Source organism: Stenella coeruleoalba, assembly GCF_951394435.1.
Source record: "Stenella coeruleoalba genome assembly, chromosome: 2".
Classification (NCBI taxonomy): domain Eukaryota; kingdom Metazoa; phylum Chordata; class Mammalia; order Artiodactyla; family Delphinidae; genus Stenella; species Stenella coeruleoalba.
The window spans coordinates 40,642,976-40,663,345 of NC_137147.1; the positions used below are offsets into that span (position 1 = coordinate 40,642,976).

The window sequence follows — 20,370 nt, forward strand, 5'->3', positions numbered from 1 at the left end:
CTTCCTCCAGGAACCCAGAACAATATCACAACAATTTCTGATTCAACACAGTGTAAACATTCTTATGGCTTTCAGGTGTAAGAGAACTCTATAGGTGTAGAATATAGAGTTTATAAATAAAGCCCTCACCTTTCAGGTTGGAGTCTAAGAAATGATAATTATAATAGAAACAATAAATAATAATAATAATTAATTCTAATAACTACAAAAGAATGAATATAATTACTGCATATGAGCCACTGTGCTTCTCTCACAGGCATTTTTCTCATTTAAATTACATATTCTTGGGCTTCCCTGGTGGCACAGTGGTTAAGAATCTGCCTGTCAATGCAGGGGACATGGGTTCGAGCCCTGGTCCGGGAGGATCCCACATGCGCGGAGCAACTAAGCCTGTGTGCCACAACTACTGAGCCTGCGCTCTAGAGCCCGCAAGCCACAACTACTGAGCCCACGTGCCACAACTACTGAAGCCCGTGCGCCTAGAGCCTGTGCTCCTCAATAAGAGAAACCACCAGAATGAGAAGCCGGCGCACCACAACGAAGAGTAGCCCCCGCTCACCGCAACCAGAGAAAAGCCCGCGCGCAGCAAAGAAGGCCCAACGCAGCCAAAGATAAATAAATAAATTTGTTTTAAAAAATTACATATTCTTTGTGGGTACAGATAAGGAAAAAATTTACTCAGGGTCACTGAGGGCTCAGCTACCCGGACTCCAACTGAGTTGGCTCAAGTCCCCAGTCCGTGCTCCTAGCACTAGACTCAAGTTGCCCAACCTGCACTTTCTCATTCAGCAATGGGGCCAGGGTCACTTTTCAAGGTGCTTTCCAAATTTAGGTGGACACGGGGCCAGTCTTACTCAGCCACTGGGTTAATTCGGTGAGGGGGTGGGGGTGGCGTGGGGTGGAAACAAATTGACGGTTTGTTGGGTTCATCTAGTTAAAGAAAGAAAGATAAGAAGAGGGAGGAGGAGGTCGAATTCATAGGTTGGAATATTTGTGCTCCTCCTGAGCTTCGAAAACTATTTGCCCGCAAAACAACTGTAAAAGAATCGTTCTTGAGATTATAAATGCTGTAACTACCGTACCAACAGGAGTATCGCCAAGTGCTTAAGTCATCCACGCCGTCTGTTCCTACTGCAACCCCTTATTAGGAGCACAAGCAGGCAAAACCTGGGAAGCGATCGCCGGGCTGGGCGCTGGTCCGGCATTGCCCACGCCCAACGCGCGCAGCCGAGGGGCGGCTCCCGGCCGGCGGGGAGCCGGTCTGGGAGCACCTGGCCACTCCTCCCTTCTGCCGGCTCTCTGGGCGGGCCCGGGCCAGGGGCGGGCGCGGCGGCGGCGGAGGCGGCGGCGCTGAGGCACGACCGCTGCCGCGCGGCTTAAGACTAGGGCGGTGGCTCTGTTGGTCTGTCGGCCTTCGTCCTACGTAGCAGGGCGCGCGCGGCCGCGATGAGCTGGAACCTGCTGCTCTGGCTGCTGGCGCTGTGCGCGCTGCTCGCTCTCGTGGTGCAGCTGCTACGCTTCCTGCGGGCCGACGGCGACCTGACCCTGCTGTGGGCCGAGTGGCAGGGGCGACGCCCAGGTGAGGACCCACAGTCGCCTTTCCGGAGTGGGAGGCCGGGCTTCGTGCGGTCCGATTTCCGCTGCCTTTGCGTCCCTCGCGAAGGGTGGCGTGGAGCTTCCGGGAAGCGAGGCTGCGTCTTTCCCCGGGGCTGCGGTTCGGGGAGGAAGAGGCCGGGGCCTTTTGTCTTCTGTCCTGGTCCATATGGACTTCCCTGGTTGCCAGCATAAGAGAGCATTGTGGGGTGCCCACAGATCTCAGAATTCTCAACCCCGCTCCCAGGGATTCAGATGCAGCGTGGGAGGACAATACTTTGAGAAAGTGCGTTCGTAAAGGAGACTCCTTTTGAGGCTACTCTGTGCGGTTGTTTATCTGCCATTTCTCACTCTACTCAGAGTAGAGAAATTAAATTTGAGGTAATCCAGAGTCACCCACATACCTGCTTACTCACTGGGATAAAAGTATAACCATAGAAAGAACTGGATTGGCGTTTTGCCTGGAGGAAGATCATTACTGGCATACTAAAAGGCGTTCTGCCTGTCTCACTTTTATCTTTGCCCTGCTTAATATTTGATGGTCGTTTACTAAACGCATTCTATGTGCTAAGCACTGGGCTAGGCCCTTTTCGCACATGACAGGTCACCTTTTCAGTGACTCTTAAGCTTATTTTCCAGATAGGGAAACTAATGCTCAGAGAAATTCAATAGACTACCCAGAGCTAGGCTTTGGATCTGTAAGGGCCAGGGGGGAAGTGGGATTTCCCTGGACCTAGTTTCCTGTATGAAACTATCCAAATTATGTGAGGAGGTTTGCTTGGAAGTGATAACTAGTATGCTTTAAAAATGGAGCCAGGCATATACCCTGAGAAAACCATAATTCAAAAAGAGACATGTACCCCAATGTTCGTTGCAGCACTATTTACAATAGCCAAGAGGACATGGAAGCAACCTAAATGTCCATTGACAGATGAATGGATAAAGAAGATGTGGCACATATATACAATGGAATGTTACTCAGTCATAAAAAGGAACGAAAGTGAGTTATTTGTAATGAGGTGGATGGACCTAGAGTCTGTCATACAGGGTGAAGTAAGTCAGAAAGAGAAAAACAAATACCGTATGCTAACGCACATATATGGAATCTAAATAAAAGGTAATGATGAACCTAGTGGCAGGGCAGGAATAGAGATGCAGATATAGAGAACGGACTGTAGGACACGGCGTGGCGGTGGGGGGGCGAGGCGGGGTTGGGAAGCTGGGACGAAGTGAGAGAGTAGCACTGACATATATACCTTACCAAATGTAAAATAGGTAGCTGGTGGGAAGCTGCTGCCTAGCACAGGGAGATCAGCTCAATGTTTTGTGATGACCTAGAGGGGTGGGATAAGGAGGGTGGGAGGGAGGCTCCAGAGGGAGAGGATATGGGGATATATGTATACATATGGCTGATTCACTTTGCTGTACTGCAGAAACTAACACAACAGTGTAAAGCAATTATACTCCATTAAAACTGTTAAAAAAAAAAAAAACCCCAAAAACTGGAGCCAGGGAGGGGAGAGGAGCCATATCACTTACACAGGGGTGAGAATTGGTTCTTGGGGACAGAAAAAATTCTTAGATGGTACAATGTTTTATGCCCCTCCAAAGCTCATCTCTACCCAACAAAATATTATTCCTTAGTAGTTCATTTTTCTTCTTGGGTTTTTTGGGGGTATAGCATGTGTAGGGCTGACATTGAGTTCATGGAAAATACATAACACATGTGCAAGATCAGGGCTACAGAACTATGGTAAATAGATGGCTGTGATTGGTAGACTTTCTCTTAGTCATTTGCTCCATCTCAACAGATGGAATGCATGTGCCTATTGGCTGCTTTGTGGATGTTTGTGTTTGATCCTCAGTGCTTTTGTGTTAAATTGGACTTTGAGAATTCCATAAAAATATCTTATATTTTATTATTCTATAAAAGTTATCCAACTGATAATGTCAAGTGCTGAAAAGGAAAAATGTTGACAATATCTAGCAGCTAGTTAAATGAAAAGTTATTTTAACATATCAAGTAAAAGTTAAGGTGGCTAAAGGTAATTTTTAAGAAATTCATTTAGTTTTTTCAGTGTCTTACTTTTGCTGGAAAAGTACCAGTTTTGAAGGGTTTTTTAATACATTTAATTACTTTGCTATTATTATGTAGCTGTATAATTTGCCAATTTACATATGTAATATAATACATTACAATTTAAGTAAATACATTACAAGTTATTTAGCAAAATAACTTTTGTAAGTTTACAGTTGTAAAGTTAAATGTTAATAGCTTTTAAATTTTAACTTAACTTTTAACTTAATTTTTAAAGTTCACCATTCTTAAACCTGCATTGACTGAAGAGTAAACTTTATAGAACTCCTTTTATGTGTAAAGCAAGATAGATATATGTAAATACATAAACAGATGTACAGTATATCTGTGAAATTAAAATGTCTTGGAGGAGTTATTAGGAAAAAATGACTAAAAAGACATTTAGGGGCTGGGGGTGGGGGTGAGGTGATAATGAAAAAAAGTTAAAGGAACATGAAGATAGACTCAAGTTCCCAAAACAGCTCAGCCTGCAAAGATGGGTAGACTCTTTGAAGGTTAAAAAAAAATTATCCTCTTTTTCTTCTCTATAGGTTTATTACTTTTTGTCACTTTAAAAAATAGACAATATACTCACATAAGGCAAATTTTAAAAATACAAAGGGATGTGTGGTGACAAGTAAAGCTCTCTTCCACCCTTGTCTCCCAGCCACCCAGTATGCCTCTTTGGAGGCAACCACCATTTCCTGCCTTTTATGTATCCTTCTGGAGATAGTCTCTGCATTTCCAAGCATGTATCTCACATGGTGAAATTTAAGAGTGACTAATTTTAGTTATTGCATGTAGATGCAGAAAAATCCATGGCACCAGTCCAGAGTAGGAAAAGTCTCAACAGCAGCACATGTGAGGAAGACTCAGATTTTAGTTGGCCGTAACCTCGATGTGAGTCAACTGTGAAGTGCCAGAAAAGATTAGGCAATCCTGGGAGATGTTTAGTGTCTGATGGAACAAACTGCAAACAACAGCAGATGTCTTCTGAATACCTGCTTGTGTTGGCCTCTGTGCTGGGCACTGGGGACACAGCAGTGACTGAGCCAGCCACTGCCTGGGCCCTCACAGAGCCTCCCTTCTGAGGGACAAGGGAAGCGATTTAGTCATGTCACCTTGCTCTGAACTGTCCAGACCCCATGGGAATCCTGTGTCCTGCTCTGGCCGGCTCCTTTCAGTAGGAACATTGACCAGCTGGAGCTTGTGCAGAGGGTATGAGCAGAAGAGTGAGGAAATCGGATGCCATGTCATCTGAGGGAAGGTAGCAGAAATTGGAGGTGTTTAGCCTTAGAGAAGCAAGAGATGAAAGGATGTAGGGAGGACATAACAGCTGTCTTCAAATAAATGAGACACTGTCATGTGCAAAACAGGCTTGATTTATTCTTCCTGACACCACAAGGCAGAAGTGCTGCCAATGGCTGCTGGTCCACAGAAGTTAAAAAGTTATCAGTATAAGAAAGAATCTCTGAACCCCTTAAATGATTAGACTTGCCTTAAAAAGGAACCGGTGTCTCAGAGATAAAGATAACTAGCTTACTCTTCCTGTGAGGAAATTAAGTAGATCCTAGTCAACAGCCTGAGGGGAGAATTCTGAAACTGGGTTGAGGGTTGAACTCTAAGTGTCCTTCCAACTCCAAGAATCTGCTTTCAGAAGCTCTTTAGGGGAGGCCAGTTATGTATGCCAGATTCTGTTGAATTGTTAAACAAAAGTTGGTGCTGAATAAAAAAGTTTTCTTCTCCAGAGTGGGAAGAAGGGTGCCAGAACTGCAGGTGTACTAAGGTAAATGTGAGCCTGTGGGTTTTCATTGTTGCCTTTAAATAATGTTTGCATATTGGTATACAAATGAAGAAATCTTTGTTAGTTCTGTGCTAGTTAGTAAATAGTTACAAACAAATTATATTCACCTTGGAGTCTTGTGTATTGCAGAACTTTGGAACAATGAGTCGTCAATGAATGACTATGAATATACATTCTGCTATTCCTGATAAAGTCCTTCAGGAAGGATGCTCAGTTGAGCCTTTCCACAAAAGTACACCAGATGTGGGAGTTCCCTGGTGGTCTAGTGGTTAGGACTTGGAGCTTTCACTGCCGTGGCCCAGGTTGGGGAACTGAGATCCTTCAAGCTGCAGCCAAAAAAAAAAAAAAGAAAAAAGATGATAGGAAAGCATTGTAGCCCAGACACAGTATTTGGGATGTTTCTGTCCTTACTTCAGATATTTACATGACACCTCTTTCCTGAGGACATTTCCTTGAATGGCTAAGATAGTTGGGTTCTAAGATATTGATCTTATTAAAACGTGGTCAGTGTAGGCTAGTGATCACAGTGTGGGCTTTGGAGCTAGATATACCTGGACTCCTATCCTAGCTCTGCCAGGGTTCTTGGGTGTTTATTCAACAGTGATTTATGGAGTGCTTTCTCTATGCGAGTCTCTGTGCGATGCACTGAGGACACAGCAGTGAATAAGGGAGTCAGGGTTCTAGCCTTAAGGAAATTTACAGTCTAGTGCTGTAAATTAATCTCTGTAAACCTCAGTTCCCTTTTCTATAAAACTGAGATAATTCTTGTTTCATAAGGTCCTTGTGAGGGTTTTCATAAGGTAATATGTTTAAGCACATAGGAAGCAATGAAAAAATGTTAAGCCATTAAAGTTAGTAACCCCATTGCCCCTGGCTGGAGAAATTACAACATACAATGTGTTTTGCTGCCAAAAAGTCCATTTGTTAATCAATTTTAGCAACAATTACAGTTGACATTTTATTAAGCACTGAGTATGTGTCACACACTGCTCTGAGTGCTTTACACATTTTAACTCATTTCTCTCAACAGTCCTATGAAGGAGGTTTTATTATTAATTCAGTTTTCCAGGTTTGGAAAATTAAGGCACCGAGTTCTCACATGGGAGCATTTCATTGCTGTGTGTGACACAGCTGGAACTTAAGCCGATAGTCTCCAGAGCTCGTACTGATTACCCGCCAGTTAGGTTTTAGAATTGTTTGACTAAAACAGTAAACTAGTTTCCTGATTTTAACTTTTCTGATCTAAAATCAGCAAGGTGTATCTTAAATAAAACCTTGTTTGCTATTTTTGATAAATAACACATTTTAATAAACAAGGCACACAGGAACACTGCACTACAGTGACTCTCTATGAATTCAGATGGACGGTGGCTATCGTGTGCTTCAGTGCAAATAAGTTTTTCACTGGAGAATAAACCACTCATCATTGCTTTATTTTTACAATTTTTACAATCTTTAACAAGATGATACTTGGGCAAGCAGAGTACATTTCATTGCTCATATGTATTTCTTCTTGGGTGAACTACTAGATTCTTCTAAGGTGAAAGCTCAGGCATTTGGGGGGCACTAAAAACCTTTAGTTGATAGGCATCAGATATGATTGACAAATGGGGAAAACATGACTTTAAAAATCCAGGGTGATTCTACCATACCCTAGAGTAGAACTTGGTATATTCAGATTTGCAAGAAATTAGAATAATAGAATTGAAAACTGGATGGGACTTTTAGTGATCATCTTATCTGAATCCCTCATTTATGAATAAGGAAAGTGAGAATGTGAATCCAGATACTTTCTATTTACTTACCCTTACTTTTCTTGATCAAATATACAGATAAATAGAGTCTTAGAGTCAGACCATGGAGTTATACCTTGAAGTAAAGTCTGGAAAACTCACCAAGAGTCTAGAATACACAAAATAACATGTTGATAACTGCTACTAATGTGATTTGTAGCACTAAGTAGGAAGTGTTTTCTTAGGATATTTAATTAAAAAAAATTTAAACCACTTTATTGAGGTATGATTATAAGAAACTGTCCATATTTAATGTATACAACTGGATGAGTTTGGGGATAAGTATACACCTGTGAGACCATCACCACAATCAAGGCTGTAAACATAGGATATTTAAATTTTTAAGCGCCACACATTATGTCTTCATATTCAGTGATATTGTTTAAAACTACTTTTTTCCTTTGGTTAATCTTTGATTTATGGATGTAACTCATAGCTTATTTTCTCCCCTCAATCCCCACTCCTTTTTCAATAGAATGGGAGCTGACTGATATGGTGGTGTGGGTGACTGGAGCATCAAGTGGGATTGGTGAAGAGCTGGCTTACCAGCTGTCCAAACTAGGAGTTTCTCTTGTGCTGTCATCCAGAAGAGTGCATGAGCTGGAAAGGGTGAAAAGAAGATGCCTTGGTAAGTACATCTAAAAGAGCAGCAGTGCTTCCTAGAAGTAAATCAGAACCCAAAGTCAAAATTTGGCAATTTTAGAGAGAAGAGGGGGATTCTCCTGGGCAGTGGACTCTGTTTCCAAATGCTCTACGTGCTTTGATCCAAGTCCTCTTCCTTTTGTCATCTCTTAGTTAGCTGGCCTGGCCTTTTTCTTCTTTTTTTCTGCCACATTTCTACTTTTTTTTTGACACTGGTTCTTAGCATTAGGGAGTGACCATCAATTCTCTCAAATGCTAGTGGATTTTTAGTGACCAAATAAATGTCTTACACTTTTGTCTTAAAGAAAGAACAGTTTGGTTCTTATGTATGATATACATGTATGTAACCAGAAAAATTTAATTGACATTTTGGTAAAACATCAGATATTAAAATCATAGGAAATGGTATAAGATTTTTGTTACCAGGAATAAACAGGAATAGAGTTAAATTTTTTTGGGGGGGGGGGATGCCACACATGTGGGAATCTTAGTTCCCGGACCAAGGATCATACCCATGCCACTTTGCAGTGGAAGCACGGAGTCTTAATCACTGGACCACTAGGGAAGTCTCGGAATAGAATTAAGTTTGAAAAATGCAACTTGAGGTAGTATTTTTCATATATATAGGACAACAATGTTTTTGTCGGTTTGGGTTTTGGTGTAGTTATGTTCACAGTGAAAGCAGCCTCAAGTAATAAAGTTATTATTTCTCATGGGACATTTAGTATCTACACTGAAATAATTTTGAATTTTCCAGTAGACCATTTTTTGGGTCATTTACCTGTCATTCTTTAAAAATCTTTCTTTCACTTTGCTGATGGAACTAACCACCCAGAAACAGAGTTAGTTGCCAAGGCCACAAGCCCTCTTTCACGATATTGCTTTCAAAGGCTTCTTGTGTTTTTGAACTGGGCCACTTCTTAACGGCAGTTGCTCCTCCTCTGTTGAGACTTGCACTGGCAGAAATGAACCATAACAGCATTTCTTAGCTGGAGTAAGGCTGTTTTCTTTTGTCAGATCATTAGTCCAAACTATTTCTTTTAAAAAACAGTTACTGTTTCACAATTTACTCCTTTGCCCATAAAGCCTTTACACCTCTTGTTTTCTCTACTTACTTGTTTTTCTTATTGAAACACAACCTTGTTGTATTTCAAGGTTATTCAAGGAAATTAGTTTCAGTTGCTCTTTTGATGAACAGAAATAGAAAGGGCCATTACAGCACAACTTGTTTCTTGGTTGCGAATTTCAGGATTGTATCCTTTTCCTTGTTTGCCTCCTAGAAACCTTAGCCTCTGGAAGGAAGCTTCTATGTGTCATGGGACTGGAGGACTCAACTTATTGATTTTCAGCATAAAATTTTTAAAAATGTGCTTAAAAATCAAGTAGTGAACCTGTCATATAACAGTTGTACAGATGTACCTCTGTACTTCTAAAGAAATTGCTCTAAAATTTTTGCTTTTTTTAGTTTGTAATATAATCTTGATTTCTTCCAGAGTCTGTTCCAATATTAGGCTGTATATATTCAAGCTGAAGAGAGGAATTCTGCTTCCTGTGTACCCAGCTTTTTGTCCGATGATATGTTGCCATATCACCACCAGTCCTCTTCTTGGTCACTGAAGAGAACCTCATCCACAGGGCCACCCAGAAACAAGTTCATTGCCAAATGTGGTTGTAGGGTGGGTGTTAAATGTTAATGTAAATAGCACATGACTTCCACATTAATTTTTAAGTGTCTTTATTTAGAGAACGGCAATTTGAAAGGAAAAGATATACTCATTTTGCCCCTTGACCTGACTAACAGAAGTTCCCATGAAATGGCTACCAAAGCGGTTCTCCAGGAGTTTGGCAAAGTAAGTAGCATTTTGAGTGCATGAATCTTGCTTTGAAGTAGGTGCAAAAGAGATTCCCATCTATGGTGCTGTCATTCAAAGGGCTTTAGGCAAATGGGTTCATGCAGTGTGATGAAGGCCCATGAGTTGGGCCTCTTAATCTCTGAGTCTGTGGCTTTATGTAATTAGAACTTTTCCTCCCTTAACAAATACTAACTCCTCCATGTAGAACAAAAGAAACTAAAAATCCACTGTGCCTATTATTTTTGTGACACATTATTTTCCATAAAAAGTCACTTAAGTTGAGAATTTAGTTCCATAGGTGAATTCTGATTTTCATTTTATCTTTTTTATTGCTGACTTCTGGAAATATACCATCCTGTTCCATTGATTTATCAAGTTAACAATATAACCAGCCATCCCTGGGAATTCCAACAATACATTTACAGGTCATCTCTAAAGTGCCTCTTTTCTGATTTTCTTTAATTAGATTGACATTCTGGTCAACAATGGTGGAGTATCCCAGCGTTCTTTGTGTGTGGACACCAGCCTGGACGTCTACAAGGAGCTAATAGAGGTTAACTACTTAGGGACGGTGTCCTTGACAAAGTGTGTTCTGCCTCACATGATTGAGAGGAAGCAAGGAAAAATTGTTACTGTGACTAGCCTCCTGGGTGTTATATCTGCACCCCTTTCTGCTGGATATTGTGCCAGCAAACATGCTCTTCAGGTAAGGCTGCCAAAACTGAACTCGGATAGAACTGACCTGAATGTGTATATGGGGCATATGGCCTTCACTGCAAGAGATCAACGGAACTGGGTAGTGATGTACGGAGACAGAGAGAGACCGAAGGAGATCTCGGGTAGAAGACTTACCCAGAAGATGCTAAAAAAGACTTGAGTCTTACATGCCTCTTCCTAATTTAGCAAACATGTCTTGAGCACCTACACTGTGTCGTGCACTGCAACAGGTCCTGGGAGTATAAAGGTGATAAGATATGATATGATCCCTGCCCTTGAAAACTGTATAGTCTAGTTGACATGTCACCCTTTACCTTATCCTCGTTTCTAACACATCTTCATGGCAAATTTGGGGTCTACCCCTTGTTTCTTCTACACACATTTCAGGATGTACTTGTCCTCCTCATTTCTGTGACTTCTTTTTCCTTCCCCATTGTTGTTGGTGTTTATTTTACCTGAATTTCTAAATGTACATGCATGTCAGATGTAGGAACTGCCCACTGAATGATGAGCCCTGCGTTTCATATCCCTACTGGGACTAGCCTTGACTCTGTTTACTCTGATTTCATTGGAAGAAGAAAATCTAGTTAAGGCAGAGTCTCGGAGAAAGCTTAATTTGGCTTGCATAATTTATGAGATGTGAATATTAGAAACGAATGAATTTTTAATGTTGGCTCAAGAGTGGATAAGAAATGTTACTAAACTATAACATGGAGCAAATTAAATCGTAAGGCCAGTAGGAGGAGAATGATTAAGAAAGACAAATGATTTATAATTAATGCTGTTGAAGGTCAGTTTAAGTAGAATGTTTCACTGTTGGAATAATGAGATGCAATAGTTGAATGGTCATCAGTTTCATGAAAATTTGAAGCTTTGGTTCCTTAGGATCCTCTTTCTGCTGTGAAGAGCAGACAGTTGCAGAGTGATGAAATGAAATACGGGAGTGATGATTTCCTCATATTTGGTAATGGGGTATCACTTACTTCCTGCAGAGCAGTTGGGCAAGTCTCAGGCAGGCAGATGAGGGAAGTTGGCCACCCCATCTGTTTCACACTTAGTGTCTCATAAGACATGCAGGATGCTTTCAGTCAAACACAATATGAGTTGTCTGGCCTGCCCTCCAAGACTCACTGTTTTATTATTGGATTTGATCAGCTGATACCATGTGGCAGGTTGAGACTCTGGTTATACCAGTAGCTGAACACTGAGACCAGGAGGCTCTTTTTGAAGAGCACATTTCCTTCCCCGATACCCAGCAAGCTAGAGAGTGAACTTATTTGTCATTCAGAGGTTCACACACTATACTAGATGTGATTTCAAACAAGGAGAGGTTTTCGTGTCTGGTGTATTGGCTTTCATGGTGTCCTCTCCCTTCTTTTGCTTACAGTGGCAGAAGGTTAAGGGTGCAGGAGTTCATTCATGAAGCCTTTTTTCCTGTCCATCAGTCAGGCACTGTATTAGTCTCTGACAGCGTGAACCCTCAAAGACCCTGTGTTTGTTAGGCATCAGCATTAAAGGCTGGTAACTGTTTGATGTTATTGGATCATAAATGAACGTACCCTGGGTTAGCTGCTTAGGCTTTTCAGTTAATTCAGTTTATCACAATGTAGTCTTGGAATATTTCCTGATTTAGAGAGGAGATGAAGGGATGTAGATGTTTACTCCCTATTTGGTTTAGAAATGGGCAGTATCCTGTAAGTCTAGAGGGTCCAGCTTGTTTTTACAAAAGCCATTGAGTAAGCAATCATATTACATTTTTAACTAGCTGTGTACTCTCTTACTACCCCCAAAATATAAATCTTTGCTGAAACTAATTATCTATTCAAATAGTAATTGAAAAGGTTGAACTGTTCCTCTATGATAGTTTCGGTTTAGTACTAATCCCCGCTTGCTCCCCCTTGCCCCAACATCTGCACTTTAGGCCACTTCGAGGGAGAAAAAGAAACCCAGCCTCAGTGATGCTCAATGGAGAACATGCAACCCTTTTGGAGTGGGGAGCTGGCGGCGACTAGGTGGGAGGGTGTATCAGACTCTCCAGGGGTAGTCTCTCACTTATTCAGTGCTAAATCACTGGTGGCACGAGCTGCCACTGCCAATGCGGGGATGAACCATTCATACCTGGAAAGAGCTGAGAATGCCTCTTCTAGATTGCCTTCAGTCTTACACTTAAAAATGCCTCATCTTGCCTAATTACATTTCCTATCCTTTACTCAGGCATTTCAGAACATATTTTCTGCTGCTGTTGTCCTTTATAAAAAGTTGAAGAGGGGCTTCCCTGGTGGCGCAGTGGTTGAGAGTCCGCCTGCCGATGCAGGGGACACGGGTTCGTGCCCCGGTCCGGGAAGATCCCACATGCCGCGGAGCGGCTGGGCCCATGAGCCATGGCCGCTGAGCCTGCGCGTCCGGAGCCTGTGCTCTGCAACGGGAGAGGCCACAACAGTGAGAGGCCCGCGTATCGTAAAGAAAAAAGAAACAAAAAAGTTGAAGAAAAGTAATTCCATGCTATTAGTAAACATGAGATATGTGTCTGTATTTAATTTTACTTGCTTTTTTTTTCTTTTTTGCCTTTTAGGGGTTTTTTAATACGCTCCGAATTGAACTTGCTACATACCCAGGTATAATAGTTTCTAACATTTGCCCAGGACCTGTGCAATCAAATATTGTGAAGAATGCCCTAACTGAAGAAGTCACCAAGGTAAAAATTTCTAGTTGGGGAATAATTTGAGTGCTTTAGTAGTTATACACTGGCATCATATCACTATGCCTCAGGGTTTTCATGTTAGAATTGCTTATGAACTCTTTACAGAACTTAACTCAGCATTAGGAAAATGGTTAAGGTTAGCTGATAGGGCTTTGGCATCCAGTTTTAATAAAAGCTAAAGAAATTACTAAGATACTGCTAATAAGTAATCCACTATTATGTGCGCTATCAGTATTTTAAAAACCCAGTTTTAATCAATTCACAAATTATAGCAACACAAAGGTTCTGTGTGGCTGAATTTTGGTACATTAAATCTTACTGGGATTTTAAAAAGGGATTATGGTGAAGGAGCTTAGAAAAAAGCTTGTTGAGTTGTACTAATTTTAGGTTAGCCTCACCCAGGCCTGTGCTTCCCTCAGCTCATAGATTACACATGTGATCTATCAAATGAATAGTGAATGTCTCATGAAGAATCCAGTATCACTCACTAATACAAAAATCCCTCTAAAGGCCATGAAATTTTCCTTCTTCTCCACTTTCTACTGAGATATAAATCTGTATATGCTTCTATGTAAATGTTTACATATACAGTTTACATTTTCACATTTTCTGTGGAGGCACTATGGTAAAATAGAATAAGCACTCTATTATAGGAATCAAGGGACTTGGAATATAGAACTGGCTACTACTAAATGATCTGTGTGAGCACAGGTAAGTTACTGCCTTTCTGGGCCTCAGTTTATTTGTAGAATGGTAGTGGGTTAACTAGAGTAGCAGTACCAGATTTGTTCAATACCAAGAAACCGCTTTTATCTTCTTCCTCCATTTCATCCTCATGGACTCCATATTTTATAGAATTTCTATGTATTAATTTAAAATTTTTTACTAAGTGACATGGAATTATCATTAAGTACTTTAAGACGGTACAATTCTAATTAAAAGCAGAGAACTTTTATCTTGTAGTTAGCCTGCACAATCTTATCTGGTTAAGTGTATGAATTCCATTAGGCTTTTTGAAATATTACAAATAGCTTATAGGAACCCATTAGTACCTGTGGGGACTCCTAAGGGGCATGAGGCCACTTTAAAGGAGTCACTCAACTAGATGTCTTCTGGGTCCTTTCTAGCCTAAAAGTTCTGTGAGATAACTTGGATAAATACACATCCCTCACTAATTTTTCAAAATTTTCTTAGACTACAGGCAGCAATGCAGATCAGTCCCACAAGATGGCAGCCAGTCGTTGTGTGCAGCTGATGTTAATCAGCATGGCCAATGATTTGAAGGAAGTTTGGATCGCGGATCAGCCTTTTTTGTTAATGGCATATTTGTGGCAGTATATGCCAACCTGGGCCTGGTGGATAACCGACAAATTAGGGAAGAAAAGGATTGAGAACTTTAAGAATGGTGTGGTAAGACCGATTTATACATTTCTGAATACATATCCGTCTTGTAGGAAAGTATGACATCTTCTAGTGCTTGAAAACTAACCTTCCACCAACCTCATGATATAAATACAAAAGGTATAGAAAGTTTTCCATTCCCCCATGCATATCTGTTGGTTTACTATAAATTACTACTGGTCTTGGAGAAAGTTTTCTACAAGGTAAAATCAAATCAAGGATTGCCATTTTTTCTTCTATACTTACTGTTTGGCTAGTGTATGGGCCAAAATGCTTTTTCTCTACCATGTGTCCCCACAAACTCCAACCCATCTTACAAGTTTACATCCTACAAGTGTCACCTCCTTGGGTTGATACCTGGCCTCCCCTCCCATTTCTCCCCAGGAGGTGGTGTACCTCAGCCCTGTGCCTACCTCCGTCAAAGCACTTCCACACTATTAAAAGAGATGCACTCTTACATGTAGTGCTGGTTCCTTTGACTTTGTTCCAGAAGCACTTTGCACATCTGAGATGTGTCTAGGAAAATACGCTGATCGCTCATTCTTTCAGCACTCATTCTTCCAGAAAAGTAAGGAATGTTATAAACTATTTCTGAGAAAATTGTGACCATCAAAAGAGTTTAATGTATAAACAGCACAGGATATGTAATGAGTTAAGCTAAAAATTATAGATCATATAGATATGATTATGCAAAGAAGCATTATTTCTGTGGATGGTTTTTACTGTTAAAGTATTTCTTTCAGTGATTACTACCTTCTTTTAGAAATGTTAGCAGGGATTGTATATAAGGAGAATTATAAAATGGGATCATACCATTTGTATCATTATATAACCTACCACTATTTAAGCAATCACAAATTGTTAGACATTTGTTCCAGCTTTTTGCAGGACGGTGAAAATGAATTAGTGAAAAAAGCAAAAAACAAAAGAAAACAAAATACTTAAAGAGACTTAAAGGTTCTAAAACTTTCAATATGCACTAACATGTCTAGAGCTTGAAAAATCATGAAGGGCGCTATTCATTTTCTACTAACTAGTTTGCTTTGGGCCAAAACATTTATAAGTGTTTTGGTAACATTAAGTCCCAACACTGGGACTTGGTAGTGTGGGATGGTTCCGAAGGTAGAGCTTCATCAAATATTACAACTGGGTTTGAAATTTAGAGGACAGCAGATATAGTGGCATTGTGCCCAGTGATGGATAAGAGTTGAGAGGGAAAGGCCACCTTACTAAAGAGGTGACACAGCATCCTGGTTAAGAGCATGGAGCCTGGTGCCGGTCTACCTAGGTTGAAATCCCAGCTCTACCCCATACTCGTCCCATGACCCCAGGCAAGTTACTTCTCTCTCAGTCTCCCCATCTACAAAATGGAGACTACTGATAGCACCTAGGCATAGGACTGTTATGGGGAGTAAATAAGTTAGTATGTGGAAAGCTCTTAAAACATACCGTGGAGTGTTATGATTATTAAGTATTAGCTGTTAATGCTTTTGTTTTGATGGCAGGAGGATATTCAGCAAACAGTAAAGATCAAAGAGTTAAATAATATGGCAGAGAGAGAATGCATTATAGAAATAATTGTTTCAGAGGGCAAAGAAGGACTAGGGGCTAGAGTTTCAGTCCCAGTGTAGCAGCTGTTCTTTCAGGAATGTCCGTAAGAAGGATTTTTTTTTGTTTACAGAATACCTAACTGCAAGATATAAACATCACTCAGTAAATCTAGGCACTTCATTAATCTCACATTTGCTAAAAATAATGACCTCTCTCTTCCTACCGACATCTTTAAAATATTGCTTATTACGTGGTCTTACTGCTTTATCACTTTATGATAAACTGGGCATCCTTTCATTTCCCAAAACCATTTCTGAGATATACCTTATTCTTTACACAAAACCCTAGAAACTTTTAAAAGTTGTTCCTCTTTTTTTTTTAACTTAATTCTCTCCTCCTTGCTTCTTTCCTCCCCACTGTTATTTTGTATTGTATATATCCATCTCCTTATTGAAATTTGTTTATAAGCATCTAAGTTAAGAGATGCCAGTATTATCCCAAACTAAATGTACTTGTTGATAATACTTGAATTTGTTTCTGTCATTTAAGGTAGGAACATTATGTCTGGAACTTTGTTTTGATGAATCGTTATTAATTTTAGGCATAAAGAATTGCATTGAATTTTGTGTTATAATTTATGTCTTATTTAGTGCAAATTCTTGAAAGTGGTAAATGGATATCTTCCCAAATGAAATGTCACCTCTTAGAGACTGAGTTGCCTTGTTTTACTCTTTAAGCAATGTACTCAAAGTCCACAAAAGATTTTGAAGTTGTCTGTCAATTATTTTAATTCTAAAGACACTGTTCTTTGTATTTACTAAGGCAAGTCAGTGTAGGTATGACATGCTGATCCAGAAGAGTAATAATAGAAATTTCAGCATTTATGAAATGGCATAGTCAGATGCTAACAAATGACAGGGAAATAACTATGCTAAGCCCATTAGAGATATTTTTGTGTAGATCTAGAATTTTGGCTATGATTTTTATTCTGACTTAAGCATTTGCCCAGGTTTTATAAGGATTCTCAACAGTGAATCATAATGATATAGCTCCTCAAAACAGAAGAAATTAATTGTCAAAAACCGGGGTAGAAGAGACTGATTCATGTTTCTGTCATTCTGTTATAGGATGCAGATTCCTCTTATTTTAAAATCTGGAAGACAAAATATCAGTGAAGGAGTACTTGCATTTTTCAAGCCAATGGAAAGAGAAACGGAAAACATAACAACAGCAATTTTCTTATGCACTGAAGACTTATTTGTGATTTTACTTCTTAATAGATACAACTTTCCTTTCAATGTGTAATAAATAAGATTGCCAGGAGTCTTGCAATAAGGGTATTAATACATACTACATTCCTGGATTAAAGAGCATTTTAACATACTCTAGCATGTATGCTTAAAATCTAGGTTAGCAGAATGCCAACCAAAGAATTACAGTAATCCATTTAGCATAAATGCATGGAATATTACATGAAGCAGAGTGCTGGGGAATGGGCAGATATAAAGAAGTGTCTGAAATGGCATGCTTCCAAGGTGCTTACACTCTCTTGGAAGAGCTGACAGGTACAAATGTCTGGAATTTGAAGCTGTAGGTAGGACTCATAGCAGCCATAATTTATTAAAAATCTATTATATGTCATTTGCTGTACTGAGGTGCTTTGTAATTAGTTAATTCACTTATTTCTCATAACAGCCCTCTAAGGTAGGTGGTATTATCCACCTTAATAGATGAAGAAAGAAATGACCAAAGCAAGTAGGTGTTACTTTCCCAAGGTCACAGAGTTCGTAAGGGGTAAAGCCTGGGTTAAACTCAGCTCAGGAAGATTCCATTGGCAACTTCTTATTTTAGTTATTATCATTAATTTTACTTTAATCTTTAGCACCTTATAGTAGAAAACATGCATAGGCCATAATAGAAGGGAGAAGAACAGGGGAAGAAGAACATGGTTCTTATGTATAAGCAGTTCACAGTTTACCTATAGACAAGGTAACACCCATAAAATAACTGGAATAGTTGGTGGAGAAGTTGAAGACCACCCCGGTGGCTATCTTTGGGAAATGGGGAAGGTGTAAATGGTGGAGTGATACCATGAGGTACAGCAAGTAAAAGCAATGGAATAAATGCATACATGGCAAGATGGATATATCCTAGAAGCACGGTGATGAGTGAAGAAAGTAAATGATGACTATAACAATTCTGTTTACATATACTTAAATTTATGTGCACAGAAGATAGTGCTCATTTTGTCCACAGGGGATCCCAGATAATGGAATTATTAAACACAGGCTTGAAAATTATGTTTGGTATATTTAAAGATATAAAACACAAGATTGAGAATCTCAGCAGCAACCTAAGTGTCCATTGATGAATAAAGAAGATGTTGTGTATTTATATAAAATGTAATATTACTCAGCCATTAAAAAAAGAAATCTTGCCACTTGATACAACATGGATGGATCTAGAGGGTATTATGCTAAGTGAAATATGTCAAAGAAAAATACCACATCATCTCACTAATATGTGTAATTTAAAAAAAAGAAAACAAGGGCTTCCCTGGTGGCGCAGTGGTTGAGAGTCCGCCTGCCGATGCAGGGGACACGGGTTCGTGCCCCGGTCCGGGAAGATCCCACATGCCACGGAGCGGCTGGGCCTGTGAGCCATGGCCACTGAGCCTGCGCATCCGGAGCCTGTGCTCCGTAACGGGAGAGGCCACAACAGTGAGAGGCCCGCGTACCACAAAAAAAAAGAAAACAAAAAACAGACACGCAGCCACAGAGAAAACATGGGTGATTATTGTGGGGTAGGGGGCAAAATAGGTGAAGGGGATTAAGAGGAAAAAGCCTCCAGTTATAAACCCCTGTGGGTTTGTTCCTATTGTCTGTTGTTTCTCTTGGCTTTGGCTCATGTTGTCTTATCTCCTCAGGTGCTTTATTTTAGATGGTCCAACATAAATATGAAAAATTATAAAAATAACTTAAAAGGTCCAGAGAAGATGTACAGTTGCTCTGGGTATTAGCTAGGTACACTACAAATCCAGGGTCACCTTAATCCAGTATTAGAGATTGAAAAGATTGAAAATGTATCTATTTTTTTTGTTCACCCTCTTTCTTTGGAGAGCCCTGGACTCCATTTTTTAACCCTCTAACTTAGTAGCAAGTCTGCCAAAAGTGTTATCTTCTCAGCTACCTCTTCCTTAATTGGCAAATATTCCTAGAAGAAAAGCAGCTCAAATGCTGAGCTCAGGTCTCTTAAGTTTCATTTTGCCTTGGATCTTGGTTGGTGATATAATTCTTCACTGTCTTCTTGGTTCTCTGATACCTTTAAACAGACTTAAAAATATTATTTTGCCCAGCTTTCCTAATTCTCTGTGAGATGTCTCATGTGAATTACCTAGGCAGTACTAAGGTAGAAGTCAGAAAAGCTGGTATTAGGGCAAGTTCAATCAGGTCAGATATTTTGAATATATGAGATGGAGATAAATAGTTACACATACAGGTTCAGTGCTAAGAAGAGAGGTTGAGTACATGTATTTGAACATCATCGACTTATTGATGATATTTTAGGTCTTGGGAGTGAATGAGAATTGTCTGTGGTGAAATGTAGAATAAGAAAAGGGGGCCTGAACCAGTTGTTAAGAAATTCCAAAATTTAGATGTCAGGTGGAAAAGGAAAAGCAGCAAAGGTGATTGAGAAGGAGTAGTCAGGGAGACAGGAAGAAAATGAAGATAATGTAGTGTCAGGGAAGCCCAAAAGAAAAAAATTCAAGGAGTTGTCAAATGTGTCAAATGCTACTTAGAAAACAAATAAGACGAGAATATAAAAGTAACTATAGTTGACCCTCGAATAGTGCTGGGGTTTTAATCTGCATATAATTTAGAGTGGGCCCTCTGTATCCGTGGTTCCTCCTTATCTGTGGATTCAATCGACTTTGTATCTTAGTATTTACTACTGAAAAAAATCCATGTACAAGTGGACCTGCACAGTTCAAACCCACGTTGTTCAAGGGCCAGCTGTAGTTGGTTTGACAGTATGAAGGTAAACAATGACTTTAATAAAAACTTTCTTTATCTGGGGGGATAGTAGAGATGGAATCCAGACTGGAATGTTTTGACAAGTGAATGAAGATGAGGAAACGTGGCCATGAAAAGAAATGGAGGGACATGGCGGTAGTTTGAGAAAAATTCATGGTAAAGGGAAAGCATGGCTTGGCACTATTATAATACTGAAAATCTTTA

At 40.0% G+C, this 20,370-nt stretch overlaps 1 protein-coding gene across 1 annotated transcript; it reads left to right on the plus strand.

The window, feature by feature from the left end:
* The first annotated feature begins 1,222 nt into the window (after positions 1-1,222).
* On the plus strand, positions 1,223-19,808 carry DHRS7 (dehydrogenase/reductase 7). The gene is made up of 7 exons (XM_079912807.1): positions 1,223-1,579; positions 7,743-7,895; positions 9,653-9,759; positions 10,229-10,468; positions 13,052-13,174; positions 14,375-14,590; positions 17,260-19,808. The coding sequence occupies exons 1-7, from the start codon at positions 1,447-1,449 to the stop codon at positions 17,305-17,307; spliced, it is 1,020 nt and encodes a 339-aa protein (XP_079768933.1). The 5' UTR covers positions 1,223-1,446; the 3' UTR covers positions 17,308-19,808.
* The last annotated feature ends 562 nt before the right edge of the window (positions 19,809-20,370 follow it).